Source organism: Sinocyclocheilus grahami, unplaced genomic scaffold (genome assembly GCF_001515645.1).
Source record: "Sinocyclocheilus grahami isolate Dianchi unplaced genomic scaffold, SAMN03320097.WGS_v1.1 scaffold268.1, whole genome shotgun sequence".
NCBI lineage: Eukaryota > Metazoa > Chordata > Actinopteri > Cypriniformes > Cyprinidae > Sinocyclocheilus > Sinocyclocheilus grahami.
The window spans coordinates 1,165,630-1,185,760 of NW_015505447.1; the positions used below are offsets into that span (position 1 = coordinate 1,165,630).

General features: G+C 35.5%; 2 protein-coding genes across 3 annotated transcripts in view; both read right to left on the minus strand.

Moving 5' to 3' along the window:
• Window positions 1–1,233, minus strand: part of LOC107599529 (voltage-dependent calcium channel gamma-4 subunit-like) — an 18,899-nt gene extending 17,666 nt beyond the window's left edge. The window contains exon 1 of the mRNA XM_016291153.1: window positions 1,182–1,233. The gene's annotated coding sequence lies outside the window, so the exon portion shown is untranslated. The remainder of the gene's footprint in view (window positions 1–1,181) is intronic.
• Window positions 1,234–3,451: 2,218 nt separating this feature from the next.
• The window catches only part of LOC107599530 (voltage-dependent calcium channel gamma-7 subunit-like), an 18,520-nt gene continuing 1,840 nt past the window's right edge, over window positions 3,452–20,131 (minus strand). For both annotated transcript variants that reach the window (XM_016291154.1, XM_016291155.1), the window contains exons 2-6: window positions 16,031–16,226; window positions 13,312–13,398; window positions 12,506–12,646; window positions 8,032–8,177; window positions 3,452–6,084 (exon numbers count right to left, since the gene is read on the minus strand). In XM_016291154.1, the coding sequence (XP_016146640.1) occupies window positions 5,629–6,084; window positions 8,032–8,177; window positions 12,506–12,646; window positions 13,312–13,398; window positions 16,031–16,226 (1,026 nt within the window). In that variant the 3' untranslated portion in view covers window positions 3,452–5,628. The remainder of the gene's footprint in view (window positions 6,085–8,031; window positions 8,178–12,505; window positions 12,647–13,311; window positions 13,399–16,030; window positions 16,227–20,131) is intronic.

Genomic DNA, 20,131 nt, shown 5'->3' on the forward strand with positions numbered 1-20,131 from the left:
TGTGTGTGTGTGTGTATATATATATATATATATATATATATATATATATATATATATATATATATATATATATATATACAGGCTATACAATAATGAAATAATATAAAAACACTAAAAACACTTTGGGGGACTAAACAGCAGGCCATCCTCTGGCCACATATTAGCCAAGTTTGTGGAGAAAAGGCAAGCTAGTGTTTTAATGATACATATGAATAAGCTTCTGTAGGGCACTAATGGCCTCCCAGCATGGAAACATTCAACATTAACATTAACATGGCAACCATGTGTCATGTCTGATAGAAATAACAGAGGATTCAAGCGCCTTGAATGGTTCAAAATTGCCTTTTTCATACAACAAGTGGAATAAACCTCTCTAAACCAGTGATTTAAACTGCACATGCAGCCAGTTCCCATTGCTTCCATTATTGCTGTTGTCACATATAAAAGCATTTTAGAGCCATTAAACGTAACCTAATTTTTATTAAAACACATTGGCACTATAGGTTAAGCACCAGAAGACATTTGCGTCTTTTGTGTGAATGAATGAATGAATGAATGAATGGAAAAGCATCCAATCATTTTGAGGTGGACTTACATTTATTATGATATAATATACGTGCATAAATGTAATTTATCACCTCAATTGTCAAGTATAAAAAAGTGTCAATTAACATCACATCTCTTGGTTGTATAGGTCAGTGCCACTAGTGCAACACGTTGCGATATTGCAGTGCCAACGGACATTCAGTCGATCAATGATTTGTTGTTTTGGCCTTAAAGGGATATGATACAACATAAACCAATGACTGATTCACCTCAGCCATGAAAATGACTGGCAGATATTTCTCCTGCGAGCGTTACTAGAAGCGTTCAGTCCGCGCGCGTCTCCATTGAGCTCGCGCATCTGCCATCGAGACGCGAGTCAAACGATTGAGTAATTTCACAATATTCACAAACAACTGTCTATAGAAATAGCATAAAACACGTTCTTTAAACATAAAAAGCACAAAAACTTAAGCTTAAAGCTTAACAATCGACTGAAGCTTCAAGTAAAGCGACCACAGAGCGTCAGTTAAATTTCACGATTCATTTCCGATATTCTATAAATAAATCTAAAGGAGTCTGCTTAAAATCTGCCAAATCGTATAAAAATGTAACTGCTTGATGTTCTTTCGCCTTACCTTAGCAGTTTAGACATGTATCCCTGTTGCTTTTTGGTCGTAAATCTTTGAGGCGGCTCTGGAGAGGCAGTGAATGAGGGGGCGTTGAGAGACAGTTGTGTTCATATGATTAAACGATGGTGAAACAGGAATTAGCCGACAGGACTTGCTTAATATTGATCAAGAGACAAATCACAGTTCTCTAGGAACGGGATGACAGACCTGAACTAATCGAACAAATGATATAGATTCTGTCAGAGAGTGAAGAATGGATTGATTGTAGGCTGTTTGACCATCTCAGAATTAGCCTAAGATTTTAAAATGGCACATAACATTTTCTTTGTAATTGATTTATTTTGATTGTTTCATTATCTGACACACACTTTCAAGCCATTAAATAAACCTTAAAGGGAAAGGAAGTTTAATATGGCTAATGAGGGCAATGACTATTTGACAGTCTATATGACATGTTTTGGTCAGAATGTTACCGTTTTCCCTCTCTGTCTCACACACACACACACACACACACACACACACAAAGCCTATATGTAGTGAAATTCAACTCTAAGATCAGAGAGCAATTAAATCATATACAAAATTGCTGAAGTTACACTTATTTTACACATCATTTAAAAGTTAGTCCACTTAAAATATTTGCAAAGAAAAGCATTCGCAATATCAATTTACTCACATAAAGGGGAAATAACATCGTCTGAGATCAATAAGGCAGGGGGTGGTGGGCTTTGGATCCCTGAAAAGGCATAATGAACCCCCCCATAAGAAATTATTGGGGATATTTTTTCAGGAAATTAATAATTGCAACCATGTATGCTTCCAAATAGTCAAATATTGGCCAATTAATCAGACTTGACCAACCAAACTCACAAGATTGTTAGTGTAAAAATGGATCAAGGTGGAAATAAGCTGGATCTAATATACAGTATATATTTCAATTAGTGGCATTTTAAACCACTGTAAAATTGTAAGGACTCCAGTAGGTTGGTGTGACTATTTAATCTAGTGCGCCGTGTGATGTATTTATTTTTATGTCTTGGCAAATGCTGACGATATGCTTCATGTATTCATTTGCTCATGTGTTCTTCAATGTTTTTTCCTCTGAGAGAGAAAAAGTGAGAGAGAGAGAGAGAAAGAGAGAGACCAGCCACTGTTCGCCCACACATCTTCAGGTAGAGAAGAAAGGCTGATTATCAGCACTCAGTTATGTAGTGCTTCAAACATCCCTCACTGAGAGATGCATGTATTAGAGACTGTGGTTCCTTATACACATGGGTGTTTATTCTGTCACTAGTGTATTTTTGCCATGAAAGCAATTCCTCAGATTCAGTTGATGCTGTTGCAGCAATAATACGATCTTACTTTTACAAACATGGTGCATTGAGCACTCTGGGTAAATTATGCCTCAAGATTATTTCCCAAGTTCTTTCAAGGCCATTCTAGACGAGAAAGAAGGAATCAATGGAATTTCATGCATGAAGTCGATACTGGATCTAAAGCACATGGCCCGAACATTAGCAAGTGCTCATTGCTAATGCACTGACCCATCAACTCACACTCCTCCAGCGTTTACTCATTTCTCCACAAGCAAGTCACCCAGTCACTCATTCGCCCCACAGACATGCTTATATTGTCATCTGATTATACAGATATATTAACTGTGGTTTCACTCAAAAGCTTAAAAGAGATACTTTCATCACCAACAGGCAAAATTTCATTAATAAAACCAGCTGGCATTGGCCTCTTTCTATGGTGTTTTTAAACCATTGAGAATATTAAGAAACGTCTCTCTAATGTACAGAAAAACTGCATTGACCTGCATAAGGAATATATAGCAAGATGAGAATGATTTGAATGTGAACATGAACTTGTCAATATAAAAGCAATAAGGAAAACCACAATATGAAAACCATGTTGAAATTTACCATGTGATCAATAAATAGATTAAGCTTATTTTTAAGGGTTTTATGCCAAATTACATTGTTTTCATCTTGATTAATTTCACTGCCCGCACAAAATACTTGCATCTATGAAATTCTAATTATAATGGAAAAAGGGTAACACTTTATTTTATGCAGTCATACTGCATATCATATAATAATAATTTTTGTATTTTTGTTCTGCATTTTTAAATATCAAATTAAAGAACAAGCGTACAGTAAATGTATTAGAAATACACTGGACATCAAACACAAGTCATTTGATGTGCATTTTTTTTGTTTTATTTTTTAATTTATTATTAAGCAAATTCCAGATTACAAAGAAGAAATGCCACGTTTCAGTAATAATAATAATAATAACTGTCATCATCATCTTAAGTCAGGCACAATTGCTTTGGCATTATGGAATGAAAGGCATGCAAAACTGATAACTGAAAACAGAAAACTAAAGACAGGAAGGCTGATAGAGAGAGAAGAGAGAGAAATGAAGGGTAAAAGAGGAAAAGACAAGTCAAATGAGTGAGGCAGCTTTAGCTTAATGGGACATTGAGAGAGACAAATCAAGACAAAGGACAGCCAACCGGGAAAAAGCAAAAATAAATACAAAATAAAAACGATTGAGAGGAAAAGTATAAAGATGAAAAAATGTCATGCAAAATGGTACATACATATTTATACGTCAGACCCTCAGCACAGACCGCAACAACAACAAATGTCACTTGGAGCAGAAAGCTCATTATAACGCAATTATTAGTAAAAGACAAAAAACCAACAGATATTCACATTTTAGACTTAAAAGCAAACTAAATTTGTACCATCAGCAACGCTTGAATAAATATTAGGAATCAAAAATCATTCCTCTTGCTCTTTTCATTTTCCATAAATCATACCTTCAATTCTGCATATTTCACTTGTAATATGGCTATAATATAAATTGTTATGCTATGTATTTCTTTACTATCCAGCAGGATCCAGTCCTGTTCTTCATAACTATTCGTATTTCATAACTATTTATGATTATAATACTGTATTTATTTACACATAATAATGAACTCTATCAGTTATAACACTTTGGAAAATATCTCAAGCTTTTGTGCATTAAAATACTAGTTTTAAGGGCATAACAGGTCAATATGATAATATCTATGAGTTAATATTTATTAAGGGATATTTTTCTACAAAGGTCAACGTTTATGCATTGGGAAAAGGGACTGATTTATTGGTATAAAAATCATACTGGACAAACTGTCTTTACTGCATTGCTCAATCGCTGCAGCATCCGCAGGCACCAGGTATGGAAGTGCTGACTCATTTTAGTCAATGAATCGAATACAGATTCATACAACTTGTGGTTCAGACAAGGTACTTCAGTGCTTCTTTGATGCACTAATACTGCTTGACCAGTAGATGGCGCAATACACCAGGAGCTCTCAAGGTGGAAAACAGCCACAGCACATTGTTTTGTGCTTTTGAATTCTTCCTCATGTTGATTGCGGTTATTTTTCATAAACCCATATTACTTTAAATCATGATCTCGGAAACACTGCTGCAGTATGCACAGGACTAATGTACAATAGTCACATATATGTAGGTTTACAATTAATCGTTGTAGTAATAATAGCAATAATAAACGAGAAGTAACAACTGCATTTTTAAGATGATGATTGAACAGTGAATTCATATAGGAGTCAGCCTCCATTTCCATTCAAGGTAAATATGTTTAAAATTTTCAAACGTTTCCTTTTTGTATCGTGCTATACCACTGCTAAACGTTTTTAAAACATTGTGTTTTTTTAGTTTTTGTTTAGTTTTTTTTTTATATGAGAGCAGAACAAAACACAAGGCATATTGAGGGCCGTGGGGCCAAGCGTACAACATCCCAGTAAGGAAACATCAGCCAGCTTTGTAGAACACCTACCCTGATGTACAAATCTAAAAACATTACAAATTGATAGTAAAGGACAAATCTTTTCTTTGCCCACATGATAAAATATGTTGGACTACACTAGATGACTACTGCTCTTGATACATTATGTACAGAAATTGCTTGTTGAAATAAATCTGCGACACCATTTAAAGAAATCCGCCACCTTTGGGGCACATTCGTGTCTTTTTGCTTTAGTATAAACAAGAAATGGTATAAATAGCGATATATGATATGTGAAGGGATGAAGGGTTAGGGTGTGCAATAAGATTTAAACATTTTACATACAAATTTAAATGTGTACAGTTGTTCTCAACTATTTTCAGCAAGTCAGTATTTTGTACCTTTTCCTGTTTTATTTCTCCACCGTACATTCTTTCTATATGTATAAATGCTATTCCCTCACTTATTAATCTCGCTCTGAGAATCTGTTAAACTTCATTCAGGCACAGAATTGTAAGTGAAGTGCTTCCTCGTCTACCTCTTTTCAACTTAGCACCCTTTTGATTCCATAGTCTCTGGAGTTTTATCCTCTTATCTCATGTTATGCCCATATTTCTGTTGTTTAAGTATTTTAAACAGAGGAAATCTAACACGGGGAGGCGCTCATACGCATATGCGCATGGTAGCGAGGGGGCGCGACTGCATATGGGGGTGTGGCCATTGGGAGGGACTGAGGGGCGTGGCCACCGGAATGAGATGAGTGGATGGTGTGAGGATAGGAAGAGGAGGAGGAGGAGGAAGCAGGTGGGAGGTGATAGCTGGCCCCGGAGGAGGGGCCCGAGGAAGTGGGTGGATTGGAGGGCCTGCTGCTTTTGGGCGGAGGAGGCAGCGGGGTCTGGTTGAGCTGAATGGAGATGTCGCTGGACATCTCGGAGCCGCTGCGTCCACGCTGAGGAGGAGGCCACGAGTCGGGGTGCAGGTACTGGCCACTGTAGTCACTGCATTCAGACAGGCGAGGGCGATACAGCGCAGGGTGGGGCCGATACATCTCTTCTTCGGCGTAACGTTTCATGAAGAGATAGACAGACATGACACCAGCACCCTGGCAAAACAAAACTAGTCAATCACCAATATTATTCATTTTAAATTCAAATTCAAGTGTCTTTTTTTTGGAATAGCACAGATACAATGTAAAAACAGATAAAACAGGAACCCTAATGTTAACCCTACGATTTAGTTGTATCTCAGCCAAATAATGTCCTATCCTAACAAACCATTACATCAATGGAAAGCTTATTTATTCAGCGTTCAGATTATGTATAAATCTTAATTTTTTAAAAATGGACCCTTATGACTGGTTTTGTGGTCCAGGGATACATTTGTAGACTGCACTCTTAAAAAGAGTTGAAGCTGATTGTGATCATGTTATAAAATTTCAAAGAGAATTGCTGTCCTTAATATTTTTATTGTTGTAGTCGTTTTGTAAAAGCAATAAGGCATTTGAGGCCGTGTTATTTTGTGAATATAGTCAACTTACTACTTAATTCTGTAATAATTTTATTCTGATTTCTCTTTTCATAAAAGAACTGAAAAAATAAATAATGGTAAAATTATAGATTTGGGATCAGTACTTTTAATTTAGGTGTTAAAGGGGTCATATTATGCGATTAAAATTTTTCCTTTCTCTTTGAAGTGTTACAAGCTCTTGGTGCATAAAGAAGATCTGTAAAGTTGCAAAGACTAAAGTCTCAAATCCAAAGAGATATTCTTTATAAAAGTTAAGAGTCAGCCACACCTACCTAAAACGGCTTGTTCTAACACGCCCCCACATACCTACGTCACTATCTGGGAAGATTTGCATAACGCCGCCCAAATGTTCACGCAAAGAAAGAAGGCGTAACTTTTATTCTCGCTGTAGTATTGTTGCCGCCACCGCCATGTCGTGAAGGCGCTGTGTGCTTTGTTGTGAAAGCGAAACTACTTTGTTTGGCCTTCCAAAAGAGGACGATATCGCTTCGTCATGCCTGGATCTGATCCGTGCTGGTCGCTGAGGAAATACTTTAGCTTCGCGCTGTCGATCGCCGGATTGGCTTTCACCGTGGACGAAGCAGAGTCCAGCCCGGGGTCGTCACATGTGGTTGCCGCAGGTATCACAATATGGTAAGGGACGTAACATTTCCGTCACACGCTTGAGGAATTCGGCCAATCTCAACGCACTGGATAGCTGGCCAATCAGAGCACACCTCGCTTTTTCAGAACGATGAGCTTTGTAAAAAATCGACGCGTTTCAGAAAGGCGGGGCATAGAGGAGAAACAGTAATATACAGTGTGTGGAAAATAATGTGTTTTTTGAACCTTAAACCGCATAAACATTTCATTACACCAAATACACAAAATAATTGCATCATATGACCCCTTTAATACTTTTATTCAGAAAGGATGCATTAAATTTATCAAACGTGACACTAAAGACTTTTACAATGTTATAAAAGATTTCGGTTTCAAATAAATGCAGTTAAAAATATTAAGCAGCACAACTGTTTTCATCACTCATAGTAATAATAATAAGCTTCAATTTAGCATATTAGAATGATTTCTGAAGGATCATGCAACACTGAAGACTTCAAAATGTTCAAAATCAGCTTTATCATCATAGGAATTCATTATATTTAATATATTAATCCTAAACTTTGTCTATTTCCAGGCTTAAATTAGATTTAGATTTTTTTTAATGTATGATCTCAGACTTTTGGACCCCACTGTATATGCATATATATAATAAGAATTTAAGGTGAGGTTGTTGCAGACATTAGATGTTGGCATTTACAAATTGCTGCACTGAACTTAGTGAATTAGCATATATGCAGCATAACGGAAATGTGTAGCCTTCACCTCAGCAAAAGCTAGGCTAAAATGAATGCATACTGATGAGGGCAGACCTACTGGTGTAGCAGTGAAACACAGCTGCATATTAATGAACTGAGCTGTGTGATAAGAGTACACACGCAGTCAGCTCAAGTGTTAACAGTCGCTTGTCTCTGTGACTGACCTCTTTGAGCAGGAAGGAGCTGGCAGCAAAGGCAAACGACCAGCCGTAATGGTAGTGAAAGAACTGCTCCGGCTCCCGAGGCCTGTTCATCACTTCATCATTTATACTGGAGATATACAGCACCAGACCGACCACTAAACTCAAACCTGAGAGAGAATAAAAGGAGGAAAAGGCACTCTGGCATATAAATATAATGATAAATAAATAAATAAATAATAAAAGAGTACATTGGAAACAACCAGTAAAATCGCCGGCTTACAAAAAACTGCTTGTAAATTTCTTGTTATTCTATATTACCAAATGTTGGATTCAATCTTTTTGTCAACTTGTTTTCTGTTAATTAGCACAGGTTTTATATTTCTTTTTGGAACTGGTTGATCATAGACCTCATTGATCTGAGCTTATGCACCTCAGTTTATGAGTGAATATTACCAAAATTATCCAATCAATCAGCTCCAAAAAGAAATACAAAACCTGTGCTAATTGAAAGAAAACAAGTTGACAAAAAGACTGAATCTAATATTTAGCAATAATCAAGCATAATATGAGATTTACAAGTAATTTTTAAATGAACTCCTAGCCTGACCAGATGAAAACCCTCAAAAACTAGCCAAAAGACTAGCCTGACCAGGCTCTGGTTTGCTGGTCTAAAATGGTTTAAGCTGGTCATTAATGGTTGTAATGTCTTTAAGCTTGTTTATGATGGTTTCTTCTTCTTCATTTCTTTTTTAAAAGTTGTGTTTAGCTGGACTTCTAGCCTGATCAGCTGAACATTGCCGTAAACCCCTGTAACAACTATAACAACTTTATTTCTTTATAAGTTGTTATAAAGGTGTTATAAGGCATTATAAAGGTGTACTAATGTGTTGTTGGTGCATTATTTTGTGGTTTCTAGGGTGTTATGGATGATAACTGTGTTGTTGCTACAGCATTCCGTGTGGCTGGTTTACTGAGAGCAAAGTATTTTGTAAATAACCAGCAATGTGTCACAGCTGGGTGGCTGTAGTAAAGAGTGCAGTGCACAATGACAAAGATACAAATAAATAGTCTATAATGATAAATCCACACAGGTAGAATGTAGGAGAACACTAGGAATAAACAACCTCACTAGCATAAACAAGATCGGACAAGCAACTAGGGAAACTCTTAAATACACACAAGGAAAGTAATCGAAGACAACTGAAACAGGTGTGGGACTAATTAGAAACCAAGGAGACTAACTAGGGCAAAACAAGACAGAACACAGAAACTCAACCAAAAATAGGACATAATCCTGACACAATGCAATAGTGCCTTTATTTTTACTCAGAAAATGTGATAGTGCTTGAATAGAAGTTGCCGTGCCATACAGTGTTGTATATGGTTGCCAGGGCATTGTTATGTGGTTTTTTAATGTGCTTCCACTTTTCCTCAACAAGCGGCATAATTTGAGCTATCACCTTCACATTATTAAAGGGATAAACTATTACGGTATATACTCACAAAGGGGCCTAAAAGCATTTAATGAAAATGACAAATGAAAGCAACAAATATGCCTTGTAAACATTTAGATAAAAGTGCAGTTGATGCCACAGTGTTTTCCTATCACGCTACTGAACAGTCAACATTTTTTTCTTCTGAAAGCTCGGTGCAGAGAGGGAACGATAAAGCAGCACACCAACACGCAACCTGTCATATACCAGAAGGCATTAACATTTATAGCGTGCTCAAATGCTGCTGTGTTATGATGGAGAAAGCTCTGCTGCGGTAATTGTGGAGTGCAGGAGGGGGAAAAAAGAGAGAGGGAGACAGCGGTAAGGAAAAGCCTCTGGCGTAATCAAACACATTATCGCAGTCTGTCACTGCCAGCTGTCTATGCTGCGAATACCAACAAAGAATTTTCGCATTAGAAATGCAAGACATTGGATGTTAAACTGCTGTGTCACTTTAAGGTATATATTCCGAAACAACCAAGCACAAATAGAATACAAAAAGACTGGATCTACCTGCTTCTATACCATAGTAAACTACTGTATACTACAGTTTAGAACATCACAGAGTGCGTTTTTGTTTTTTGCAGTGTTGTTCATGTCTGTGTTTAGCACTATGCAACAGCGCTGTTGTGGTGTCTTGTGCTTTATTAATAATTCTGTAGTACAAAATGCTGAGCTAAATGTAGCACCTGATGCAGCACTACACGGCACAGCGCTGAACGGCTGCCGGTGCTGCCACAGGAATCTGCAGTTGTACTACTGAATCCATTATTATTAAACTGCAGTAGTGCAGACATTAAAGCCACATCGGCTGCAATGCATGAGACATGTTGACCCGGCTCTGTGCAAACGATTGAGTGGCTTTGCTGACTCCTTGCTTTTGCCTCTTTGTTCATTTCCTGACATCTAATGAAGATGTTGAGGCAAATTAGATTTTAACAGCCACTCAACGATTTACTGTATTCTAAATAGCAACTGTTGATCGTTTTGATTGGAGTGTAAATGGTATCACGTAGAAGTGCAAATAAAGTGCTGCAATTAAGCAATAAGTTCTGCGAGACTATGCTGTAGCTGTACTGTGAATATAATTGCTGAGTTGAAATTCTCATATCATGTGAGAAGAAAGAAGCAATGAGTTATACGAGATAAATGAAATTAGCAAAGACATGTGGTAAATAAGTTACCTGGGACAATAATCAATTATATCACTTGATCACAAATGCAGTGTAATATATATTTCGAAATGTAATTTATTCCTGTGATGGCAAAGCTAAATTTTAAGCAGCTATTAATTCAGTCTTCAGTGTCACATGATCCTTCAGAAATCATCCGAATATGCTGATTTTGTGCCCAAAGAAACAAATATTTTGATTATTGTGAAAGTTGAAAACAGTTTATGCTTAATATTTTTGTGGAAACTGTGATACATCCCCCCCCTAAATGCTTTTACTGTCACTTTAGACCAATACAATATAACCTTGCTGAATAAAAGTATTAATTTGTTTCAAAGAAACATTTGTTCTATGTCCAAGTGGTTCTCAACTAGGGTGCTGGGCCACCAGGGGGCCTCAGCTTGATTTCTTACAATTATTAAAAATAAATTAAATTAATAAAAAACAAAAATATTATATATAAATATTAAATATTATGTATATTAATTATTATTATATTATGTATATATAATAATAATAAATAAAATGCTAGAAACTGCCAAAAACTGACATCATATTTCTTTTTTTCCAATTAAGTTGTTAATATAATTCTTAGAACATCTGTAATCAAAATTAATCACATTTTATTATTTAAATCTACTGACACTCCTCATTTCTGTAAATAAAAATAGCTTAACAAATAAGATTTTAAATACCTTCTTTATGATTGATTGACTGACTGACTGACTTTATAAACCAGTTCATCCGCAGACATACCAGAGGAATTAATCTTAGTCTATATAGAGAGTCAAAAAGGTTTAGAAGCACTGCTGCATCCTGTATGGAGTTGATCTGAGTTTAAACTTTTTATTATTTGAGAAGAGACCGTGAAGTGATATGAGAGACATGTAACAAGCACAGCTATGTAGGAAACTGGGAGCCTGGGACAACGATCAGTTACACAGATGAGTGAAAATTATACAAAAAAAATATATGACTGAATTCAGCATTCCGCAATCAAAATGAAATATTCCAGAGTGCTGTTTAAAAACACGTCAAACACGTCCTGTTCCAGCATTCTAGAACTGTTCAAACACAAGCTTTCTAACCCTTCATGGGAAATCTGTTCCTGCAGGCTGATTTGTACAGCTGTCAGCAGGAAACGGATACAATCAACTGATATAGTTCTGCCACATAGCTGTCTTCAAGCCTCGTTGAGTATTGTGAAATTCACATCTCTCCAGCACAGTCTGAATGAACTTGTACACCTGGAGAAAATTGAATTATTATTTTGGTATCAATCCAGACCTACATATATCTGTTACGTATTTAGTCTAATGCTTAAAGATTTCTTTCAAAACACTAATGCACACCAGATCTGTTTTAAGACATACTTTGCATACAAATTAGTCAAATCTAAACACACTTTGACATTCTTGACAATCTGTTTCTAATGGCTGAATGCAAATGACAGCTGTTAGGCAGAGCTCTGTCGACTGGATCAGAGAGACCGCTCTTATTAATTACTGTTTGTGAGAAAAAAGGAGTATTTAATGGATATTGTGTACCACACATTACCATAGATGGATATTGGGAACACCATTCATTAAATATGCAAACCTCTCAATAGGATTCTCAGCCTGATTTCGAACAGAGTTGTGGAGAATTACCAGGCTCACCACTGAAACTGGATATCAACAAATAGTATCTAATCTAGAGTATGTAAATAGATACACAACTATGGGTCACAAAAGTGAGAACATCATGAGAAACATGATGATGAGAATCAAGAACTGATTTAGCAGATATTTATACATTACATGTCCATATAACAAAGTACATACAACTTACCTGACAAGATGAAGAAGATTCCAGAGATGAAGGCCAGGATGGTGCGCTGGGGACGGATGTGGCCGATGTTGCTTATGACAAAGGCCGTGAAGACAAAGAGGAGTGAGACCATAGGGAAGGGGGTGGCCGTCCTGACCATTTCTAACAGAGACAGAAAAAAATTCCTTGAGAATGAAATTCTGACATTTTAGTCCCTCAAAGTCATTGAGTCAAGTGTGACATGCTTCATCTGAAACTATTTATAACCTTTTTGTGCTTTTGTAGTATTGATAAATAATTGTACAATACTAATTGTATTAAAAACTGTCAAACTAAAAGGTGATTTAAATCGCTTAAAAAATAAAGCAAATTATCAGCTACAGTACCTAAAATATAGCCTAATATTATATAGTCATACATTTAATTATTAATATAATATAATATAATATAATATAATATAATATAATATAATATACAGTATTTTATAATTATTATAAATGTAGTTTTTATGGTGTCATATTATATTGAACAACTTTAAATTGTACATATAAAAATTGTCACAAAAAAGACCAGTCACCAGTTAGAACACCTAAAATATGCACATAGCGCATGAAAATTAATTATAGATATTTTTAGATTTAAATTATAATATAATATAATATAATTAATATAATGGTCATTGTCCATGCACATGTTTTTTTTTTAAATCAGAATGAATATTCTCCTGTACAGCACTTAACAAACTATATTGTATTTAACATCTTGTACTTACACCATTGTTTTTCCATCTGCATTCATACACAATAAAGTGCATTAATTTTTCTTACTAAGTATATTGGCTGTGTTCTCGGTAGTGATCTCTATTTCTGGCTCGGTGAAGTAGTCAGATGCCACACATCTCCCCTTCTCTGGCCCTGAGATAGAAAGAGAGACAGAGAGAGAGAGAGACAGGGACACAAAGAGAGACAGAGAGAGTGTAGAGGCAGAGCGGGACAGAGATTGACAGTGACAGTAGGGGAGACAGGGACAAACAGAGAGACACACAGCAATGATTTTGGTTCAAACACTGAGAAGAGAGGTGAGAAAACTCAAATGCATTACACATATACACTGCACCTCAGAAGCATCATGCATTTTTATTAAATTTTTTTGCACCAGTGGCTGTCCTTATATGCATGTAAGTTTGTTTTCCCCTTGCTGATGCTAAGGACCACCCAAATATAAGGCCGCCTTCCTAAAATATAAAAGCTATAATAATTTGTATGTATGCATTTTGTGTGGAAAATGTTGATATCAAGACAATTTCTGAGAAGAGAGGTGAGAAAACTCAAATGCATTACACATATACACTGCACCTCAGAAGCATCATGCATTTTTATTACATTTTTTTGCACCAGTGGCTGTCCTTATATGCATGTAAGTTTGTTTTCCCCTTGCTGATGCTAAGGACCACCCAAATATAAGGCCCCCTTCCTAAAATATAAAAGCTATAATAATTTGTATGTATGCATTTTGTGTGGAAAATGTTGATATCAAGACAATTAAATTAAATAATTGACAAATTATCTGGAAAATATTTATTTTCATTATGTTTACAGTATATCTGTACAGAGCCTCTAAAGGGACATGGTGATGGTAAAAAAAAAAGAAAGAAAGAATGAAAAAAAATGAAATGGGAGGAAAAATTATATTTCATTGCTTTTGCATTCGCTCGCAAATCTTGCATGTTTTTATATATATGCAAATACAGAATATAATTCAATGACTGAATATTCTCCTTTCCAACACTTGGTATTTTAACATTGGTACTCACACAAATTTTTTACAGCATAAAAAAAACTTTGCATAAGCTCGCAAAACATTTGTGATGATGTAGATAAAACAACACCCTAGTTGAGAACCACTTGGACATAGAACAAATGTTTCTTTGAAACAAATTAATACTTTTATTCAGCAAGGATATATTGTATTGGTCTAAAGTGACAGTAAAAGATAATGCAATGTTTGTTGGGGGAATGCAAACGTTTTGCAAGAGACTGCAAATGGTTTGCAAGTGAATGCAAAATTTCTCAGGGGAACACTATTTTTTGCAAGAAAACGCAAATGTTTTGAAAGTGAACGCAAAGTTTTTGGGGGGAACGCAAAAGTTTTCGGAAAGAATGCAAAAGTTTTGGAGGAGAACGCAAAGGTTTTGCCAATACGTTTGCGAGAGAATATAAAAGCATTGAAATATAATTTTTCTTTCCATTTCCTATTTTTTTCCCCCATCATGTCCCTTTAGGAGCTCCGTATATCTGAGATAAACACTTTAAAAATGTTCACAAAACTATATGGATATGAGTTTCTTCTTATTGCTAAAAACTGTCAAAAGGTTAAAATAAGCACAATTCATTTTATGACTTTTGATCCATCTTTGTAGGAAAAAATTAAATACAATCAAATATAGTAAGTGTGAACATAAATTCATAATTATGTTACACATATTTCAGTCTTTCTAAATATTTCAATCATATTTAAAATCTTAAACTTTGACACTGAAATTTTTGTAAATTTTTTCTCAGAAAATGTTTCTCTTTCCTAGCACCCCGTCCTTCATGCCTCTCATTTTGAAAACCCTTGTTGTAGACAAAATATTTTAATCTACAATCATTTTAATTATTTTAACTTTATAAAATTAAATTTTCAAAGATACTTTTAAGATCAAAAATGAATGACCATGACATTTCTGCATAACGAACATGAAAGCAGGGCACATTAGACCTCCCACTCGGCACACGCATATAAAAAAAAATAGATCCTGTTTGAGCACACATAAATCATATGCTGTCCAGAGCGCATGAAAAGTGTGCAAATTATACACATAACACACCTAATGGGCGAAGAGTCTTCCTGTAGTGATTTGTCAAACTCCCACATACAGACAATCTAAATACCAGGACTGGTTAAGCTAGAAACAAGGTGACATCATCTTCACACTTCTCTTAGTCAGCCATTCGCAGCCAACTGGTGTGGCATCGTTTCAGTCCACCTCAGCACTTCCTGTCAGTGTCATGAAAACAAACCAGCATGCAATGCAAAGCAACATAAAAATGCAATTTCCATAAGCAAATCGAAAATGCATGTTTCAATGCATCTTTTATTAGCCTAGGAATTTGATGTGGTTACTGATTTGGCATCTCACTGTGGTTTGCCCACACAGCCTCACTAGTTCCTGTTTCAATGGCTGGCACGATTTAGGAGGCTGATGCAATAGGATGCCACACCAGTGCTGTGCAGGGACACTGAAGACCAACTGCATAACACAGCAGGACACCCCGCAAATAATCTGCGACTTAACCAAGACACTGTCATCTGATGATACACCCATGCACAGGGATTCAACTGTGGATTTGCATGCAACACCTGATGCAGGAGGCGAAGTTGAGATGAAGTGATGCAAAACAGCGTGATACCACAATCAATTGCTATTTGATTTTTAATCGGGCATCTGTCTCAGCAACACACTTGTCAGGTGATAGAAGATGATGCAGCTGTAAGGGCACCTACCAGCTACAAAACAGACCCTCCAGAGTCCCGAATGTAGAGCCATCTTCACCTCTGTGGTCTGGTTCTGCTGCAGGACAATGCCTTCTTCCATTAGCAGCCAGTAGTCCGTCGACACAGCCACACCCACCAGGAGTAACCCACAAGCCCCAAACACGGACGACAGGAGCGTCAGCGCCCTGGTGCTAAATGAACTCATCTAGAAAGATGGAAGAGAAGAACATCCGTAAATAAATATTTAAAAATATAACATGTATATAACGTTTAATATACAGTGGATGGTTGCATTGAAAGGGTGCTCTGGGTTGTTGGTAACTGGCCATAGTCAAATGATACCATGTTCAGTGTTGATAAGTATGTTTCAATACTTGAACAAACTTCAGTTCAGTAAGTTTGTTTGTTTGTTTATTTTGAAAGAACTTTTTTTTTTTCAGCGTGGAGGCAATTAACTCGATCAAAAGTGACAATAAAAATATTATAAAAATAAATATCACAGTTTCTACAAATAAAAATTAAGCATCACAACTGTTTTCAACATTGATAATAATAAGAAATTTTATTGAGCAGCAAAACAGCATATTCGAATGTTTTCTGAATGATCATGTCACTTTGAAGACTGGAGTAATTTCTGCTGAAAATTCAGCTTTACCATCATGGGAATAAATTACATTTTAAAATATATTCAAATAGTTTTTTAAATTATAATAATATTTCAGAATATTACTGTTTTTACTGTATTTTTGATCAAATGAATGCAGCCTTGGTCCGTATAAGAGACATTTCTTTCTATAAACAAAAAATCTTACCAGTCCCAAATGTTTGAATTATAGTGTATGTCCTGGGTGAAAAACATAGGACGTATCATATAAAGAAACAAATAAATAAGACCTAAAATGAATGATAAAATAGCACATGACCTTACATATTGGCAGTCACATCCTGTAATATGTGTGTTCCCAAAGAATCAAACCAATGGTTGGTGTTTCAACTGAGAATTAAGCAGATCAGTTGTATTTAATAATGTTGCTACTTACCTTTTGTAGAGTCAAATAGTCTATAATAGTCTATAATTATTAAAAATAAATAAAAAATAATTGGTAACACGTTACAATTACGTTCCAATGTTAGTTAATGTATTAACTAATATGAACAAACAATGAACAATACATTTATTACGGCATTTATTAATCTTTGTTAATGTTAGTTCATGAAAATACAATCGTTCATTGTTAGTTCATGTTAATTCACAGTGCATTAACTAATGTTAACAAGCACAACTTTTGATTTTAATAATGCCTTAGTAAATGTTGAAATTAACACTAACTAAGATTAATAAACTCTGTAGAAGTATTGTTCATGCTTAGTTCATGTTAACTAAAGTAGTTAACTAATGTAAACTAATTAACCTTATTGTAAAGTGTTACCAAATAATTATACTTAGGTTGAACCATTCATTAACTGTTCAGCAACTTATGTTTCTGCAGAAGAGTACCCATGACGATACAACCATTTGCCAATGATTAATTCGTACAGTACTTAATTTGTGCAACATTGTGGAAAAACTGAAATTGTTTTACTGGGTTTTGTTTCAATATCAACCATTTGCCACTTGATAGTTGAAACTCCTCTCCATCGACTACTGAACTAGTGTGTGACTCATCAACAGAACAAACAGATGAAGGACAAACAGTGTCCTTTATACAGTGTATGACTAAAATGATTAGGGGCAAATGTGAATTGAGACAGATCTTCAGAATTACATGAGGGCTTAAAGACACTATGTATCATTAGTTACTTTATTTTTATGGCTTTGGCTTAAAAATATAGCATGGAATAGACAGGAACGTCCAGGGAGAGAGTGAGAATGGGATTGGATACAAACTGGATTCAGCACCCCATGTGAGCATGTGCTCTACCCACTGTGCCAATGTTGACTATTAATAAACTAGTCCCTAAATGAACTGCATTCTGACAAATAGGTGTATATCACAAGCTGAATTCATCCTTTAAGGTTAAAGGGCAAGGGTGAACCCAGGGTTGTGGTAAAAAACAGCCATAAAGCATCACAGCTGCCTACTGCACTAATGTATGTCTGTTGAATAGATTGACACACCCAAGCTTGAAGGTTAACACTGAAAGAAAGAAAAATCGAGAAATTTAGAGAACGTGAACTGTATCAGAAAGCTTTTGCACTGTAATACCTCCTGGATTGTTACACGTTTTGCTCTCACGAAACTCTCTGAAACACGAGTGAGGATTTGTCTGGCATGCCTCCAGATAAGCCACAATTCCATTAATTCACTGAATGGCACTATATAGCTGGTGGATTAGAAGCCTGGAAAATTAACATTTTTGGGGGGGGCTTGGTTTTTGGCAGGGAGAGAAGAACACAATAATGGGTTATTATTGGTGAAATCTTCTCTGGTTAGTGTTGGGAGCCCCAGGGTGTGCTTGATATGAATGAAGGATTCATACTGAATGGTGGTTTATGTGTGAGGGTTAAGAAAATCTATAGAGCATTGACAGAGCAGAGCTGAGGAGAAAGGGGGTACTTTGAAGAAGTTAAAGGTGAGGAAAAATGGCTTCGGGAAAGATAATATGATGAATAATGAAGTTCCTCTGAAGAAAGAATTAGCACTTGGGGTACCAGGATTGTAACAGTAGTACAATTTATGAAGAAAATGTCAGCCATGCATTAAAAAAAAATCCAGTAAGTAAAAATAATTGCTTGATTGCTTTAAAAAATGAGTGCTCAAACTACGGTATGATTCATTGTCCATAGAAAAACTAGGGTATTTCACATTTAAGCAATATTTAGAATATTTAAAATAAAAACTTAATGAGTTAAAATAATTACATTTATAATTTAAATAATTATATTTAAATAATGTCATTTAAATAATTTAAAGTATAGATATATAAATTATATAAATTAAATTATTAAAGTATAGTTAGAGAATTGTTCAAAATGAATGAAAAATTGAGAAAATATTAAATAAAAATAATGTAAAATCAGATTAGACTTAATTTAAATATTTAAATAATTTAACTTAAACAGTTTAACAATTTAAATATATAAATATATATGTATATATTTTAAATAATACATTAAATCTATTTAGTCAAAACAGAGTTAAGGAATTGTTCAATCCCTAATGCCAAGTATGAACAAAATGATAACATTTGCACCTCTGTTTAAGTGTGCAAATAGTGTACCAGTAGCATATGGTCATACTAAACAGATTAAAAAAAATACATGAATAAATCATAGTGGTCAATATAAGCATACTGCAGAAACAGCTGGTCATTTGATACGGCTATTGAAATGTAAATGTCCAGGTATTAAATGTAACCCTTTTTAAAAGGCATGAGAGGTGAAGTGAGTAGAAAGACACTCAATGAAAGGGAAAAAGATAACAGAAAGCGAATCAAGGCTACAGGGTGGGAGAGAAAACAGTGAGGCAATTGAGAGCTGTCCATCACAGTGGTGCTGAAATCAGGCAAAGCACAAACCTGTGTTCCCTCACCAAAGCTCTTTAATTTTGATCAAGAAGGGTTTCTGGAGGTTTAGAGATTTGCGAAAATACTAAGTATGAACTATTTTATTTTTTGGCCATAACATATATGTGTATAACAAAAATGCACTCTAGAAAATGTAGTCAAATATGACAGCTACTGTATAAAAACCTCAAAAACTTTTATGCCCACCTTAAAAGACTGTCATCCTAAAGGTACGTAAAGTAACTGTACAGTGCTGTAATCTACACTGGGCTGAAAATATAGCAGTCCAGTAAAGACTTTAAGAACACAATAAAACTCTCTCAACACTATAACATAACATCGGCCGCTAATAGACGTACAGCACAACAGAACAATATCCAGTCATCTTTTATATCTTCCAGGGGATTTGGGCAATATAGGTCTTACATCAGAGGATGTTCAATATATGCCAGACATGACCACATTTCCAAAGACAGCACTCGTGGTGTACTGGGGCTTCCACAGATGGTGTGTCCACTTGACTGGGGAGCAAGAGCCCAAGGGGAGTGTAGTTTTCTGTTGAGATGGCAATATGTTCCCCTGTCAGCAGGTTAGACCAACTAA